Raw genomic sequence first — 17,466 nt, forward strand, 5'->3', positions numbered from 1 at the left:
TGACCAAATGACCAAAAATGACCTCAGTCATTTTTCATGAAAGTGTCTCCAGCACAAGTTTAGAACTTCTCTTTAAAATATATTCTGGGGGGTTCCCTGGTGGCACAGTGGTTGAGAGTCCACCTGCCGATGCAGGGGACACGGGTTCGTGCCCCGGTCCGGGAAGATCCCACATGCCGCGGAGCGGCTGGGCCCATGAGCCATGGCCTCTGAGCCTGCGCGTCCGGAGCCTGTGCTCCGCAACGGGAGAGGCCACAACAGTGAGAGGTCCGCGTACCGCAAAAAAAATAAATAAATAAATAAATAAAATATATTCTGATATCAAATAAATGTTAAAATTCTACATGGCTTGCCAACAAGCCAAGCCTAAGTCTTCACCTGGGGAATAAAAAACGACCACTAATCAGCATTCTGCAAAATCTCTTGCTATAAGAAATATCTTGCTTTATGCAAACAAAATATCATTTTGTTCTAATTTATATTGAAGTTCAATACTTATATGCCCCACCCCCTGCAGTAAATAGATTTTGAGTTAAATAATCACTACTTCATTTACGAATTTCCTAAGTTGGCCCATGGGATCAGCAAACTTGTAATATGGACAGACGGCAAATATTTTAGCTTCCAGGCCATAATATCTCTGCCTGGACTACTCAACTATAATATGAAAGCAGCCATAAACAATATGCAAATGAGTGGGTATGGCTGTGTGCCAATAAAACCCTTTACAAAGACAGGTAGAGGATAAGGGGTTAATATCCAGAATATGAAGAAAATTCCTAAAACTCAACAACCAAAAAAAGCAAACCCAATTGAAACGTAGGGAAAGGACTTGAATGGACATTTCTCAAAAGAAGATATATAAATGGCCAATAAGCACATGATCTGATGCTCAACATCACTAATCATTAGGGAAATGCAAATCAAAACTACAATGAGATACCACCTCACACATATTAGGATGGCTGCGGTCAAAAAAAAATAAAATAACAAGTGTTGGCACAGATGTGGAGAAACCAGAAGCCTTGTGCACTGTTTTGGGGAATGTAAAATGGTACAGCTGCTATGGAAAACAGTATGGCAGTCCTCAAAAAAATTAAAAATAGGATGACCATATGATCCAGCAATTCTACTTCAAAAGAATTGAAAGCAGGGTCCCAAAGAGATATGTGAACACCCATGTTCCTAGCAGCATTATTCACAACAGCTAAAATACAGGAAGCAACCTGTGTCCATTGACAGATAAATGGATAAGCAAAGTGTGGAACGCTACTCAGCCTCAAACAGGAAGTAAATTCTGATATATGATACAACATGGATGAATTTTGTGGATATTATAATAAATGAAATAATCCAGTCACAAAAAGACAAAGACTGTTTGATTCCACTTATATGAGGTAACCAGAGTGGTCAAAAATCATACAGATCAAAAGTAGAACAGTGGATGCCAGGGGCTGGGGGGAGAGGAGAATGGGGAGTTAGTGTTTAATGAGTACAGAGTTTCAGTTACAAAAGATGAAAAGAGTTCTGGAGACGGATGGTGATGGCAGTTGCACAACAATGTTAATGTACTTAATACCACTGAACTATACACTTAAAAATGGTTAGCATGTTAAATTTTATGTAAATTATACCACAATTTAAAAAATTGGAGAAAAGAATAAAAGACAAACAGGTAGAGGGTCCATTTCAACCTTCTGGACACAGTTTGCTCAGCCTAAGTTTGCTGACCAATGAGCTAGGATACTGCATTTTAAGTCCTCAGCATATCCACAATATGCTTTTAAAGTTAATATCAAAGTACCACTTCTACACTAACAGCACCTTCCCTCCTTTTTCTTCCTGCATAGTTACAGATAGTTTTTTAAAATAAAGCTCTTAAGATCAGAATTTCTAGGCAATCTCCCAGTGCCTAGAAAAATGTGTTTTATATAAAATAAGGGCTAACAAGTTTTGACTAATTAATTACATAAGAGCAGTTGTCTCAGTAACATAAAGCTTGGCATTTATTATGATATAAATACAATTGGCACTTCAATAATAAGGTTAGGTGATAATGTTATTAAATTATCCTCTAACACATTCAAAGGACATTAGACTTTGAACAAAATATCTAGCACTGTCTTAATAAACAATTTCATTTTTCTTATTTGGTCAAAAGTCCTACTTTTGAAATTAAGCTATAATAAATTTAATAGCTGCCTAAGAGCAAAAATAAGTACAGCTATGTCATGTCATCTGACAAAATGGCTGTTAGTTTACTATGTTAAATTAAATCAACCTGAACACATGAAAATGTTAATTATGACTTTAAAGAAATAATTAAGTTCCTTTTAAATGCTAGGCATTGGGGTTTTTTTATATGCATTTGATTTTGTAGTTTTTTTAATATACTATAAATATAATTTTAAGAAGAATCAAGACAATGCAACTATAAAGTCTCTTTAAATAATCCATTCAGTATAATCCATGGTAGCAAACATCCTGGGTAACAGGCCTAGTGATGAAGAGCACAGGTTTGGGTATCAGACCTTGTTTCTGTTATTCTTGCATCCCTTAGTGTTGTATGGCCTTGAGTGTGTTAATTAAGCTCTCTGAGCCTCAGTTCCAAAATCATAAAATGGAGTTAACATACTTCCTCAAAAAGGAGTAAAAAAAAAAAAAATTTTTTAAACTGTACCGTAGAGCACCTAAATGGAATCTTTCAAAAGGCAAAATAAAGCTGTAAGTTAGTCTTGAGTTTCCTAAAAATGTTAAATAGCAGCCTCCATTCCATTTATGGCTTCATCTCCTTCTCAGCTGGTGATACCGACTTAATCAATGGTTCTCAGATCTGGCTACATATGAGAATCACCTAGCAGCATTTTAAAATTCTCCATGCCCTTGTCCCCTACCAGGCCAATTAAAATTAGAATAGGTGGGAGTGTGAGAGCATGGGTATTTGTTTTAAAAGATACTCAGGTGATTATGTTAAAACCTCAGCTAAGGCATTCAACTTCTAAGTAGCCAGTAAATGTTAGCTAACAAGAACTCAGTTTATACAATCAGTACAACTTTAGAACCAATAATGTATCCAAATAAAAGCTTAAGAAAGCAGCTGCTAAATCATTTCTTAATTTTTACTATGCCTTCAATTAACTCCATAGTTACAATTCTGCAAAATTATAAAGAAATAGGCTTTTATACCTGAACCATGCCTGATAATTTGTTTCAGAATCAAAACACTAAGGTGCCTCAAAGCAAGGTCAACTACACTTTTGACATTTAAATTTCAAAGAGTTAAAAATATACATCTCGGGACTTCCCTGATGGCTCAGTGGTTAAGAATCCACCTGCCAATGCAGGGGACACGTTTGATCCCTGGTCAGGAAGACCCCACATGCCCCGGAGCAACTAAGCCCATATGCCACAACTACTGAAGCCCGCACGCCCTAGATCCCATGCTCTGCAACGAGAAGCCACCTCAATGAGAAGCCCGTGCACCTCAATGAACAGGAGCCCCATTTCGCCGCAACTAGAGAAAGCCTGCGCGAAGCAACGAAGACCCAACGCGGCCAAAAAAAAAAATTCCACCATTAAAAAAATGTATGTGTGTGTGTGTTTTGGCAAGTAAAAACACCAGCACTAGTAGTTCTAAAGATAATGTACTCAGCTGAAATTTATCATATTGTGGTCTGGAAAAGATTAAAAGCAATTAGTGCAATGAACTCCGCAACTAACATCCTGGGTTTTCCTTCAGGTTTTGCCACTAATTTGCTCTGGGCCTTCTGTAAAAATCACTGTGTCTGTGCTTCAGATTCTCATTTGTAAAATAAGGACTTGCACTAAATTTGTTTAAAATGACATGTTACAAGGATGTAAAACTTGGAAAATTACATACAGACGGCTCCTTTAGAGCAGTAATATCCAAGGATAAGGTCTAAAGTAGGCCTCATAGGCTATTAATGAGTCATGATTTAATTAGTTTTATAGTAAAGAATTTACTTTCCAAACCTAACATTTTATTATAACATATTGATTGGGACTGCTCCCTGCCACCTCCCAAAACCTTATATCTAGGATAATTCTTGTTTCCCACAATTAAAACCTTTTTAATGTTCTGGGGTTTTGAGAAAAAGAACAGTAAAGTTGAATAATGAATATTCAACAAATATAATAGGCACTTGGGATATGCCAAAGGGACAAGACAGACAAGTGAAAGAAGACAAAGTAGAGAAGTAATTTTTTTTTATGTTTATACCTTTCAGATATTGTTAACGTCTCTGAATAATGCAAAGTAAAATGATACGGGGGGGGTTATTTCAGATAAGATGTTGAAGCATTTTTCCACATGTCTCTCCTTAAATTTGGAGAGGGAAGAGCAAATTTCTAAAAAGTATTTTCCTCATATTTGAGAAATTAGATAAAGCAGTTTTGTACATTCTTTTGAAGCAAAGAATTTCGGTTTAACCTTTAAATCCTCAAAAGTAAAATCCAAAGTGTCTTACTATAGTTGTGCTTATCACTAGAAAGCTCTTTCCGTTTCCTTCATGCCAGAGCCATCTGTTCTCACCTATTTTACTCACAAGCATTATATGATTTCTAAACACTCAAGTGTATTCGTGTATTTTGTGTATGTGCATATGCTGGGTTCTTTTTCTTTTCTTTTCAAATAGTACCTAATCTAATCCATTTTTAAATCCACCAGTCTAATACTATCTTATTTGGGGGTACCTGAGTACATTTCAGTATTCCTGCAGCTCCATTTAGAGGTCCATGCTTTTATAATTAATATCTTCCTGCCAATGTATTTCTTTCCTCATACATCCTAATGTGATAATATATGAAAGAATATATGATAATATCTAAGTAATGAAAAAACTGGGGAAAGAATAGAAACGGAAGTCAACAGAAATATGGCTATTTGCAGAGGGGAGAAGATAACTAACTGGAACAAAATGAAAGAATTAATTCATACACTACGTGTTTCCTCTACGTAAGCATTATACTAAATATCTTTTATATTAGTCATGTTGCTTTGAGACTTTTCCATGTTTCCTCTAGACATCTGCCAATGTTCGCATGGTCTCTGATGAATAAACATGCTGTGACTTGCTTCTAAGGAAACGTGTGTCATGTTCCAGGGAAAAATGACTTCTCTACTCTCAAATCAGGAAGACTGTACAAATCTCATTCATTAGCTACAAAGTCGCTTTTTCCTTAACGTTTCTTTTCTGAAATGTTCATATTCTCTTGAGTGCATTTCTGTGCTTGGATTAACTATCAGAAAAGAAACTGAGTTGGGGGAACACTTGTAGGAAAAAGTTACACTTCACCAAAGGGTTTTCCCGCTTCAGGAGCTCAACTAGCGCCCATGTTAAGCCTTCACTGTTTACCAAGACGAAGGTTATTTTCAGGTTCTTCCCATCTCTTGCAGAACTACCTGTTCTCATTACTATTTACCCAAACGCTTAGCAAGGTGATTATTAGCATATCTGGCAGGAAGACGTGCTCCATTTAATATTAACTCACCATGTGACAGCCCCTTCCACCCCAATCTCACCTAAACATGTGAGGATACGGAGAAAAGTAATCGTGTGTTGGCGGTCTGACTCTGCACTAGGCTTTGGCACTAGCAATTGGCCACAGACAATCAGAGGCGCGCACCCGGCCATGTCCCGGAACTGTCATGCGGGCTGACAGCTGACACACGTTCCTGTCGCCCTCCACCCTCTCGCAGAAAGCCCCTTCCTTACATTCACCTTGACACTCCACCTGCTGGGCCTCATCCACCGGCCAAGAAAACTGTTTTCCCCTTCCCAGGAGCTCACTAACAGGTATCGTCCCGCCGCTCGCCCAGAGCCCCAACAAGGGGCCCTTTGTTACCATTTTTGCTCCCGGACTCCTTACCCAATTCCTGGCATTCAGCTGCCCTTGAGCAACTCAGAGCAGCCCCGGTAGGAAAGCAATCAAAAGCTACCCGAGCCCCCATCCCGGGCGGCCTCCTAGGAGGCCGGGAGGAAGCAGCCTCGTCGTCCGCGTGTTCTGCGGCGGGTGAATCTGGCCGCCGGCGGGGTGGCGACCTGCCAGCCAGGTGACCGGGTGGAGGCCCGGCTGCCCTCGCCCTCGCCCTCCCCAGTGAGCGGCGGTGGAACGGCGCTCGAGGCTTACCCTGCGGGGGTCGCCGGCGGGAGCGCCGCCGGGACGTCCTGCGCGCGCTGGGCTCGGCCGTCCATCGCCCTGCGGGGCGCTGCGCGGGCTCCGGCTCCTAGGCGGCGCGTCACTGCTGGAGTGGGAGAGGCCGGCGGGTCAGGGCGGGACGCACGCTTTCCCGAGGCCTGAACGGGGCTGGCCGCGCGTCAAGAGCCCGCCCGAGCCGCCCCTAGCCCTGGACCAACCCGCCCGCCTCCCGGGTGCGCTTCCACCTGCGGGCCCGGCTCTCAGCCCGCGGGCAGCGCCGCCGGAGGGTCTACCGGCTGCCGGGAGCAGCGGCGGCTGGAGGCGGCGCTGCAGCCCCCGCCCCGTGGGGTTACTGGGTAGCCATTTGGCGCCTCTTGGGGAGGGAGCGGAGCTACCCAGGCTGGAAGGAGGAGGAGCGGGGCGAGGGGCGAGGCGCACAGGCACAGCCGCCAAGGCGGCAGCGCGATCCCGAACTTCTCGAACAAAACGCCCTGGGAAAACTTTTCGCAAAGAAAAGTTGGGAGGGCTCCTTTCTCTTTTCCCACCCAGGGCTCCTACTTTCTTTTCAAAAGGAAACAGTGGCTGCCTGTTCTCTCCCGCGGCTTCCTCTCCCACTCTTCCCTTCCCCGGCCCGCGCGCTCGCATTCGGCTCTCAAGCCGGGACTGGGAGGAAGGGGAAAGCGGCAGCCTCTCCGCGAGCTCAGCCCAGAGCCTCCCCTACCCCGCGGGCGGGTGCCGGGCGCGATGGAGCCTCTCCCCGGGCCGGCTGACTCACCCTGCCCCATTTCCCTCCCCGGAGCCCGGGAGCTCGCAGCTGTCTCCGCCGGACCTCCACCCAGAAGTGGCGACGGGGCTCGGCGGCATCGGAGCGAGACAGGCAGCGAGCCGGAGAGAGAAACGGGGCGGGGGTGGGCGAGTGGTAATTTCCTTCCCCCGGGGCTTCGGGGCTTTGGGGTCTAGCTGGGGAAGCCGAACGGAAAGGAGGCTCCCGCGCAGCGTGTTCCCATTCCCACCGCTAGGGCGTCGCTTCGGGAAGCCCGGCGCTCCCCAGCCGTACAGGTGGGGAGGAAGGGAGGGTACCTGCCCTGCGAGGAGCGGAGAGGAGGACCCGGGCTCCGCGGAAGTGCCGGGAGAAACTGGCGGAACAGGGCCTGCAGCTTGCCCTCCCTGCAGTCTGACTTTCCCCGTCCAGGGTGCTTCCCCTCCCCCAACCTGACCTCTAAGGTTGCTATTCTGCTAAAAGCACACCTGTGACACTGTGATCTTTCTAATTGGTGGCAGGTTTAAGGTTGTCCTGTCTTCAGACGTATATGTCTTTCTTTCTTTCTTTGTTTTAAGCCTGTAACAGCTGTGACCGGACAATATTATGTCTGATGACAATCTGTAAACTAGGAATCGAATGATAGGTTTTATACACCTCTTGAAAGTTTTACGGGAAGAAAGGAATCCCTTAGACAACCGTGTACTTGTTTATACAGTTCCCACGTGCATGCTCTTTACGTGATTCTTTACACCTGACAAACAGGTATATTTGCATACCTTTATGTTATTATACGTGCCAATTGTTGTAAGGTGCAAGCCATTTTTGACGGGTCTAAAAGCTTGCGTTCAGAAAAAATAACGTGAAATTAATTAAGAAATTAACTTTACGGTTTAAAAATTAAAATATTTCAATAAACTGTAGTAGAGAGGTTAAGTGAAAGAGCGTCCTAAAAGAGGCTCTACTGTGGTATTAGCATCATGTAACACATCTGTGTTAGCCCCTTCAACCAGTTGATAGAATAATATTTGGTAGGTGGTAAAAATTAAATTGATACTTAGGACCAATGCTTGACTAAATGCTCTTTAAGGTATATATCCATTGTAACAACCAAAAAGATTGCTGAAACGAAGTAACATACTAAATACTTAGTAATATGCCGTTTGTCTCTTATGGACAGACATCAGTATTTATTCCTTCCTGTGCATAATATATGCCTTTCAGTGTATCTCTACATATGAAAAGAAAAAACAAGTAGCTTATTTGGATTACAATATCAGAACCATATATGAAATAGTTGCTTTTTAATATTTTACTTAATATTAATCAAATCAGTTCATTTAAATCCATCTGGATTTTAGTCTAAACACAGTTTAAACAATTTCATGAATCAGTTATGCCTCTGAATGACTAGCTTTTACAGTTGCTCACACAGACAATAATGTAAACATTGAGTAATAGTGAAACTACTTAAAGTCTGTAGCTTTCAATCACCAGATGAAGATTAAACTTTAGTTTCAGCCTTAATTTATGGCATGCTAGTAATTTTATTAACTCCATTAGTCTAATCTGACCATAAAACCCTAGCATAACATTTCATAACTGCTGAAGGCTTTTGGAGTGTTTACCCATTTTTTCTGTCCTCTTTCTGGTTTTAGGTGTAGGGGAGGATTATACTCTCCACCCCACTGAAATTAGGTATCATGATGTAAATTTGCTTTAGTAAGTAAATGTGAGCAGGCATGAAATGTTTCATTTCCTGGTAGAATCACTTAAGGGCCAGTGCTGGATTTTCTATGCTCTCTTCCCTTGCTGCTGCAATCATGGAAGTTTATATTAAGATGGAGGTGGCACAGGACTGAAGGATCCTGGCATGCTGTACAATCCTGAGCACAGCTGTCCTGGAGAACCCAGAACCTACAACAGAATCTGCATAAAGCAAGAAATAAACTTGTGTTGGGGTAAGCTTCTAAAATATTGCAGTGATTTGTTGTCCAGCATTACTTAGCCTACCTTAGATATAATTATACTTGACAACTTTCAGAATCCCTAATAGGCTAGGCTTGATGTTCTCATACGGAAGACACTAAACTATCCCCCCTGTAGTCTGCTGGTTACATAGTTCATTAGCAAAATAGTAATCAAAGTTGCTATAAATCTTTGTACGTGATAGTGGAAAACTATCCCCCCCCCGACATCCATCCTTCCCTCTCCTTGTGATGACCTATTGCAAAATTGTCCAAGTTTCCAAGATTCTGCTCAATTTCTCTCTATTCGGAAATCTCCCTTGCCCACTCCATCAAATCATTTTTAATTCATGTGCTTAAGTGTTATATCCTCTGGAAGACTTTCTGGACTGCACATGGAGAATTAGCCCTTCCTTTTCTTAGCCCCCTTTAGATTCTGCCAGGTGGGACCAGGCCCCATGACACTTTGTTTCAGTTACTCATTTACACAAGCAAAGAGTTGGAGTGCTTAAGGGGCCACATTTTATCCTTTGTGTCCTGCAAGGACAGCGCAGAATACAGGAAGCTCTCCGCATATATATGTGGAATGAATTATGGAGTAAGGGAATCTTTAAGGATTCCACTCCTAGGGTACTTGTAAGAGGTGAGTGGGACCTCAAGTCGCAGAAAGACTTTTCAATTCAGAGGGACCAGTAGACCATTGTAAACAGAACAGAATAAAGTTGAGTTTGTTCTAGGAGGGAGAGAAGACTTATTTTCCACAAGGTAACCTGATGGAGTTAAGTTTCAAAATCACTACTGTCTATAAAGTAAAAATATAAATTACACTTTTCATGGCTCTATGTTTGGATTTATAATTGTATTATCAAGTTATACCTTTTATTTTTATAATCAAACATTCTAGAGATTAAAAGTACACAAATAGTGCTTTCTGGTCAATTTCAATGAGCTTTAAACTCATCAGATTTTATACTTTGAAACTTGGACAATCATTGAACTTTTTTTCATAACAGACTTTTCAAGTAGATTATATATTTATGAATTAAATTTTATTTCAATAAAGGGAATATTTATTGAATGTCTGCAATACGAAGCATTGTGCTAGGGAAACAAAAGATGGCAAAGATATTGCCTCTGCCCTGGAGGGGCTCACAGACCACTGGGATCATCAGTAATATTTTTGTGGCACTCAACCAAATGAAAGTTAAAGGAAACTGGTCAATAACCTGTAGGAGTCTCTACTTCTCTCCCAAAGGATAAAGTTAAATGTATTTTCAGTCCTACTTATCAAAAGAAGAAATGCCTGAGTTTAATATGCTATGTCTCTTATAAATGGCACTATATTTCTATATCATCATATACATTTCTAGGCAAAGACTCTCTTATTAACATGCATACTTTCCAGGATAAAAGTAAGGCCTGGAGAAACGTGCACAGGCATGCAGATGTGTAAAATATTTAGTACAACGGGCATGCAGGAGGGCCAAGTTTTCAGTGACATCCAAGTTCTAAGCTGCAGATTCAGATATGTCAGCACCAAGTTGTCTAAAACCCACTTTCTCCTTCCCTCTTTTTTTTTTTTTTTTTTGCGGTACGCGGGCCTCTCACTGTTGTGGCCTCTCCCGTTGCGGACGCGCAGGCTCAGCGGCCATGGCTCACGGGCCCAGCCACTCCGCGGCATGTGGGATCTTCCCGGACCAGGGCACGAACCCGTGTCCCCTGCATCGGCAGGCGGGCTCTCAACCACTGTGCCACCAGGGAAGCCCTCCTTCCCTCTTTAAGATGTCCTTTTGTCAAACTGAATTTCTATTACTAGATTATGTAATCTGTTACTGGTTGGCAGTAAATTTCTTACTCATTGGAAGAGGATAAGCCTTTTTATGTCATTAAAGTATCAGTGCCGTTAAAAATACCCTCGTGATTTAAAATTTAAACACCATTCAAATAATGGATATTTCCTCTCTTTAAAAAAAAAGGCTAAGGAGGAAAAATCAATTCAAATATGTATCTATTTGACATAATACAATTAACAAACTCTTGGTGTTTAGCATTTTAATATTGTCCATTAAATTATAACTGTAACTGGGAACTACGTCTCTCCTTTTATAAGTCTTGAGCTTGGTAAACTTAATTGCTTGTCAGTTTCCATGTATCAAAATGTACAATTTTGAGCCAGGCAGCCACTGACTCTGGCTTTCCAGGCATAAAATCTAACAAGTCTCAGCACATTTCCTTCTGGCAAGGCTTGCCACCCCCTCGCCTGCCTTTTCTCTTGGGAGGCTGAGCATGTGTGTGATTAACTAAGTACCACAGTGGTTAAGAGCTCAGCCTCTGGAGCCAGGCAGATTTGAGTTCACATCCCTGGCTTGGCTACTTAGTATCTGGGTGACATGAGGAGAGTTTCTGTTCCTGGTAAAGAAAAAAACACCAGTGCAGATAAAATCAGTGTCCAGGGAGGGTAATGGAGATCCTTTTCTTAAGAATGTTACAAATGGGAGCCACCTGTGTCTTGGTTAAGGCTCCGTTTATGAAGCAGAATTCTTCCTGCTCCAAGCTGAGAGTTCTGGCTTTTTGTGCTTTTGATGATCTTGATCACGTGACTCAACTAGGGCATCTTCAATTTCCTTATCACTATAACGAGTCTATAAATATTCCATGGTCTTTGAGCTCTTTTTGTCTTTATGCTGAGTAATCAAGTTCACTGTGTCAAAAACTATTGAATTTTTATATGTGGATGATTAATAACAAGACTTCGCATTGTAACACCTGAAAAACGCTTTCCTTTACTGACTCTACCTTGAGCCTTTCAGGAGCTTGCAGAGTCAGTCCTATCCCTACTTTACAGTTCTGAGAACTGAAGCAAGTGACTTGCCCGAAGCTGCAATACTAGTGAAGTAGCAAAACTAGGATCAAAAATTACTTCTTCTGGTTTCTATTTTTAAATTTTTTAGTGACACTAAAGCTACCTTGCTGCAAGGATAGCACTTAAAAAAAAAATGTTATACCACAGCAAATTAATGTTATTATGTAAACAACATGTTGAACATCTTTTCCCATCTCTGAACTCTAGGTCAGCTTTGAAGGTACTGGCTACCTAAACCTGCCTTGTCCCAAAGGACCCATTTTAGTCTGGGGAGACTTTGAGGTTGTGGATGTTTCCAGTTTCATCCAAGGAATATGAAGGTCTGGGACGAAAACACAAAAATTCAAAGATGATCAGAAATTCAGATGCATTCTGGAGTGAGCTACGCTTGACCAAACAAAGAACAAAGTTGCTATAAAATCTAGTTATTAATAATCCATGTTCTCCTGTCGGATCACAGAACCACTCAAGACACTCTGAAAACTGTACAAAACGGGAGTAAGTTGAAATAGATCCCTCCGTGTTCTTATCAAAAGCCATCCTGTGAAAGATTTTCAGCTAAATTAATTATACTATGTATTTTCCTCCACTTACAAGAAAAAAAAAATCTATCTGGGAACATGAAAGGCAGCCAGACAAGGAAAATAAATCACAAAATGTATATTTAGGATACTGATATTATGATAGAAAACACTCACTATCAAAGTCCATCTCGTGTATAGAGATTATCACACATATCAGGTATGTTTTTTTAAATTTCTTTGAACATTAATTATTGGCTATTTTAGCTATTTCACCCTGGTGACTGAAATAGAAGTGGAAAGATGATAGGAAAGCAGAAAAGGATGGAGTTATAAACTGTATGTATGTGAGTGTGTCAACTTTGAGTCTTTTTTTTAAGCTTATTTAGTAAATGGAAAAAATACCTATTTCATTAACAGACTTAGCAGAATGTCTAGCATATAGAGGGCACGCAGAAGCAGCTCTAGCCATACTAGTCTAAGTCTGCAATTAAAAAAGGTACTAGAAGGAGCTTTGCAAATCACTGTTGACTGAAATAAAAAATTTTCTCCTGGGCTTATAGTATTATCAGACATCACAAGACAAGTAGGTAGAAGATAAGACTACTTGAATAAAGTGATTTTCTTATTCGGTATGTTTTTATATGATGACATATTTACAGGGATAATAATATATATTTTCTAGATCTTTACAATTTTTTGTTGTAATAAATAAAGTGGATGACTTTGGTCAGAAAGGAACAAATATTCTCATACAGAGATCTAGGAATGTTCTAAGTAAAAAAAGAGTTATTTTTGGAATGAAAAAACGTAAAAGTGGGTTAAGATATTCTTTCTGAGGATGCTAATGTACAAATCATTTTTAACATCTTAATTCTCTGATACATAGGAAATATTTATTATAATCAGTGGCCTTTTCTTTGGAATATTACTAAAACATAGTTTTACATCTGGCAAATGTAAGGCTACTTTTCTCTATATATATTTTGATTTAAATTAAGTGTTGCCTCAATAGCTCTGGGCATGATTCTTACGCATGTTATAAATTTTGCAATCTGTTAATGCATAGAACAAGATGAGCTATTGCTAACACTACTATTTCAACACCTAAGAGCTTCCTTCCAATTCTTTCTGAAATATCTCACCTTTTTTTTTTTTCCCTAACGTTAGAGGAGGTTAAGGAATTTACAAGTTGGTAGAACATGGTAATGGTAGTTTTGGAATACGATCCTTCCATTTAAACTTTAAAGTCAAGTCAATTCAGTGAAGCTAGTAATTTTATAATTATCATAGTTTTATTAGTGGGAGTTCATAATCCCATATCTGAAGAAAAATTTAGAAAATAATTTTGTAATTTTTAGCTTGTCCGTCAGTAAGATGGTGATAAATTAGTATGATATTCTATGTTACAAGGTTTGAATTATGAATAAATATTTTTTAAAAGTCTAACTGTAATAGATAGGGATCATACAATGTTAAATCTGAGAAAGACTTTAGAGATTGTCCACTCAAGCCACCCATTACATTTATTAGAAAACTGAGACATAAATAGGGCTGTCAGATTTTGCAGGATGCCCAGTTAAATTTGAATTTCAGATAAACAATAGATAATTTTTGGCATAAGTATGTCCTATGCAATATTTAATTATACGAAATAATTATTTGTTGTCCATTTGAAATTCCAATTTAACTGGGTATCCTGTGTTTTATCCAGCAACCGTACCCACAGAAGTGTCATAATTCTTTTCTTTTTTTTCTTTTTTTTGGCCATGCCACACAGCATTCAGGATCTTAGTTCCCTGACCAGGGATTAAACCTGTGCCCCGTGCAGTGGAGTCCTAACCACTGGACCACCAGGGAATTCTATAATTCTTTTCAAAGGGTATACAGTTAACTATACACTGATGAAGGATTAGAATCTGAACAATTAAGGGGTTTACAGAAAACTCTTACAAAGGATTAAGTTCTATAGTAGAATGTTTTAGAAAAGCAAAATAACCTTATGTCATAACCATAATTTTATAGGAAACTGAAAACAATCGTATCATTTAAAATGGAAACCTTCTAATCTATTGACTCTATCAAGTTCTAAATTGCTTTATTCTCTTAGAATTTGAAAAGTGCTCACATTTAAAAATCAGAGTTTCTTTTTTTTAATTTTCCGTAAGACAAGAGTAGCTCAACTGATCCTCACTGTTAACCAGAACTGAATACCACTTATTCCTCTAAGCATGCTTTCTGAATTTGTCTAGTCAATGATTAAAGTAATTTTTAAGTGTCATGAAAGTTATGAAAAACTAAGAATTAGAAGAATTTAGTATCTTATAGCTCTAGTCTGATCTAAACTTGATGTTTTAGATTGTTATCCCTTATTTTATAATATATTTTTATCATCACAAGCTACCTTTATTCATTTTTGCGGGTAATTTATAACAAATCCAAGACTTAAATAACACTGACATGCTGTATATTAACCAGCCTCAGCTACAGAGAGGTAGACAGGAGTGTCACATGGGGGCTTCCTGGAAACTGAGGCAGGGCTCTTGAGTTGCCTTAGGTAGTGAGGGCATGTGCCCCAAAGTTCTTACTTAGGCTTCTCCACTTCTCATTGAGTAAATTTATCCTTTTCATATAGATCTCTAATCATCTCACATAAGTTTTCAAAATTATCAACATAAAGTTGATAATATCCTATTTGTTTAGTCTTGAAAAAAACTAGTTAAGTTGCATTTTTTTCATTCCAGATGGGTTTATTTGTCTTCCCTCTTTTATTCTTCTTAATCTTGACAGAGGTATGTCAGTTTTATAAGACTTCTAAAATAATCAACTTTTGGCTTTGTTGATCCCCATTGCATATTTACTTCCAATTTTTTTTTTTCCAAAATTTTTAAATGTAATGCATGGCTCTGTGAAGTGGTTCCTGGGAAAAGGTCAAATTGGGGTTAGAAGTCAATTTATCAGGCATGTTATAGAGATGATACCTGCCCTGAGTGGGAAGTTGGACCAATGTTTTAGATACCCTCCAAATGTAAGAATCTTTGTTTTTGAGAGCTGTGTTATTTAGCAAGAGTAGTAGTTGTAGCTAACTCCAAATTATAATTCTTTTAAATAAAAGTATTCCTTAGAAATATGAAATAAGAAAACATGGTAAAAAAAATAAAAGATTTTATAGAGAACAAACTAGTGGTTACTGGTGGGGAGAGGGGGGAGGGGCAGGGGCAATATAGGAGTAAGGGAGTAAGAGGTAAAAACTATTATGTATAAAATAAGCTACAAGAATATATTGTAGAACATGGGGAATATAGCCAGTATTTTATAATAACTCTAAATGGAGTATAATCTTTAAAAATTGTGAATCACTATATTGTACACCTGTAATTACATAATATTGTACAGCAACTATACTTAAAAAAATAATAAAAATAACAGGTCCTAAAATTCTACAAAAGATTTTATTAAGAATGCACACTACAACACATGGTACCTTTTAGCAAGCCATAAAGAAAGAAAATCTCATGCTAATATTATAATAATAATACATTTGATATTTGTTATACTTATTTATAAGGTGGTAAAGAGCTCTATATATTTTAAAGATATAATTAATTCTTGCAACATGCTTATAAGGCAAAGAGAAGGCATAATTATTCTTGTTTTAAAGATGAAAAAATGCAGCTCAAGTTTATTGTAGGATTACCTTGCGGCCACAGAAATTAGTGGAAGAGTAGTGCTTGAGTCTCCACATTTCAGTAAAGAACACAGAACATTAATGTATCTTAATACCAGGAACTATTTTTAAATTACTTGTGGAATATAACATTCTTTTCAGTTATTTTAACATTAGATTAAGGTTATTGTAATTAATAATAATAATATTAGAATCATTGTAAAAATGATAAAATAGAGTAAAAAATGGATTGGAATGTCTTTCAAATTTTTTTTATAAAAGTAATCAGTCATGGGACTCCCCTGGTGGAGCAGTGGTTAAGAATCCGCCTACTGGGCTTCCCTGGTGGCGCAGTGGTTGAGAGTCTGCCTGCCGATGCAGGCGACACGGGTTCGTGGCCCAGTCTGGGATGATCCCACATGCCGTGGAGCGGCTGGGCCCGTGAGCTATGGCCGCTGAGCCTGCGCGTCCAGAGCCTGTGCTCCGCAATGGGAGAGACCACAATAGTGAGAGGCCCGCGTAACGCAAAAAAAGAATTGAATCCGCCTGCCAATGCAGGGGACACAGGTCCGCTCCCTGGTCCGGGAAGATCCCACATGCCAGCCCATGAGCCACAACTACTGAGCCTGTGCTCTAGAGCCTGCAAGCCACAACTACTGAGCCCTCGTACCACAACTACTGAAGCCCGTGTGCCGAAAGCCAGTGCTCTGCAACGAGAGAAGCCACTGCAATGAGAAGCATATGCACCGCAACAGAGTAGCCCCTGCTCGCCGCAGCTAGAGAAAGTCCGCGCACAGCAATGAAGACCCAACGCAGCCAAAAATAAATAAATACATAAATTTATTTTTTAAAAACAAGTAATCAGTCATACCAGGATGGCATTATCCAAAAGTACTATTTTATAATAAAAGTATAATATACAGATACAGTGTTTTAAACCTTAAAATAGATCTCAAAATCAACTAGATATTTTCAAATCCTTGAAGAAAGGATTCTTCTTTAGAAAAGAATTCATCAAAATGCTGTTCACTTTTGTCATATAGTCTACATAAGTAGATAGCACATTTAGATGAACAATATTTTTCTATAATTATTTTAACTCGTTTACTAAAGCTATCTTTATCGGGTAAAATCTCCTAGGAGATGATATTAAGTATATAGTACTTCTGGGGGATTTGGTTGCTAAATGTGGATAGATTGAGAAGCTGTTAAAACAACAGCTGTATAGTGAATGGGAATATTTGCAGAGTCTGGTAATTATTTTTTTGTTATTTATAATATATACTTATTTAGTATTATAAATTTTGTTTAATTTATACATTTCATGTTATTTATACCTTTAAGTATTATAGTAGTAGTATACATTTACTATTTAGCATTATACATTTACTGTTTACTTACATTTATTTATACTTATTTATTTACATTTACTATTTAGGTATTTAATAAAACTATATTAATGAAAATTAATATCCAGACCTAAACAAAATATACTATGTGGTATTTGATAAAAGCCTACTATAATGATT

General features: G+C 39.1%; 1 protein-coding gene and 1 long non-coding RNA gene across 13 annotated transcripts in view; one reads left to right on the forward strand and one right to left on the reverse strand.

Annotated features, from left to right (window-relative positions):
• Positions 1 to 7,202, reverse strand: part of COBLL1 (cordon-bleu WH2 repeat protein like 1) — a 160,771-nt gene extending 153,569 nt beyond the window's left edge. For 9 of the 12 annotated variants that reach the window (XM_049712055.1, XM_049712059.1, XM_049712058.1 and 6 more), the window contains exons 1-2: positions 6,935 to 7,202; positions 6,151 to 6,265 (exon numbers count right to left, since the gene is read on the reverse strand). In XM_049712055.1, coding sequence (XP_049568012.1) covers positions 6,151 to 6,265; positions 6,935 to 7,023 — 204 coding nt within the window. In that variant the 5' untranslated portion in view covers positions 7,024 to 7,202. Of the gene's footprint in view, positions 1 to 5,889; positions 6,028 to 6,150; positions 6,546 to 6,934 lie in introns of those variants that run through there. The other 3 variants (XM_033412588.2, XM_049712057.1, XM_033412582.2) reach the window with 3 other exon arrangements.
• Positions 7,194 to 15,113, forward strand: LOC125964959 (uncharacterized). The gene is made up of 2 exons (XR_007478310.1): positions 7,194 to 8,880; positions 11,957 to 15,113. It is a non-coding gene; the product is annotated as an uncharacterized LOC125964959 (long non-coding RNA).
• The last annotated feature ends 2,353 nt before the right edge of the window (positions 15,114 to 17,466 follow it).

The sequence above is a fragment of the Orcinus orca genome, chromosome 7 (genome assembly GCF_937001465.1).
Source record: "Orcinus orca chromosome 7, mOrcOrc1.1, whole genome shotgun sequence".
Lineage (NCBI taxonomy): Eukaryota > Metazoa > Chordata > Mammalia > Artiodactyla > Delphinidae > Orcinus > Orcinus orca.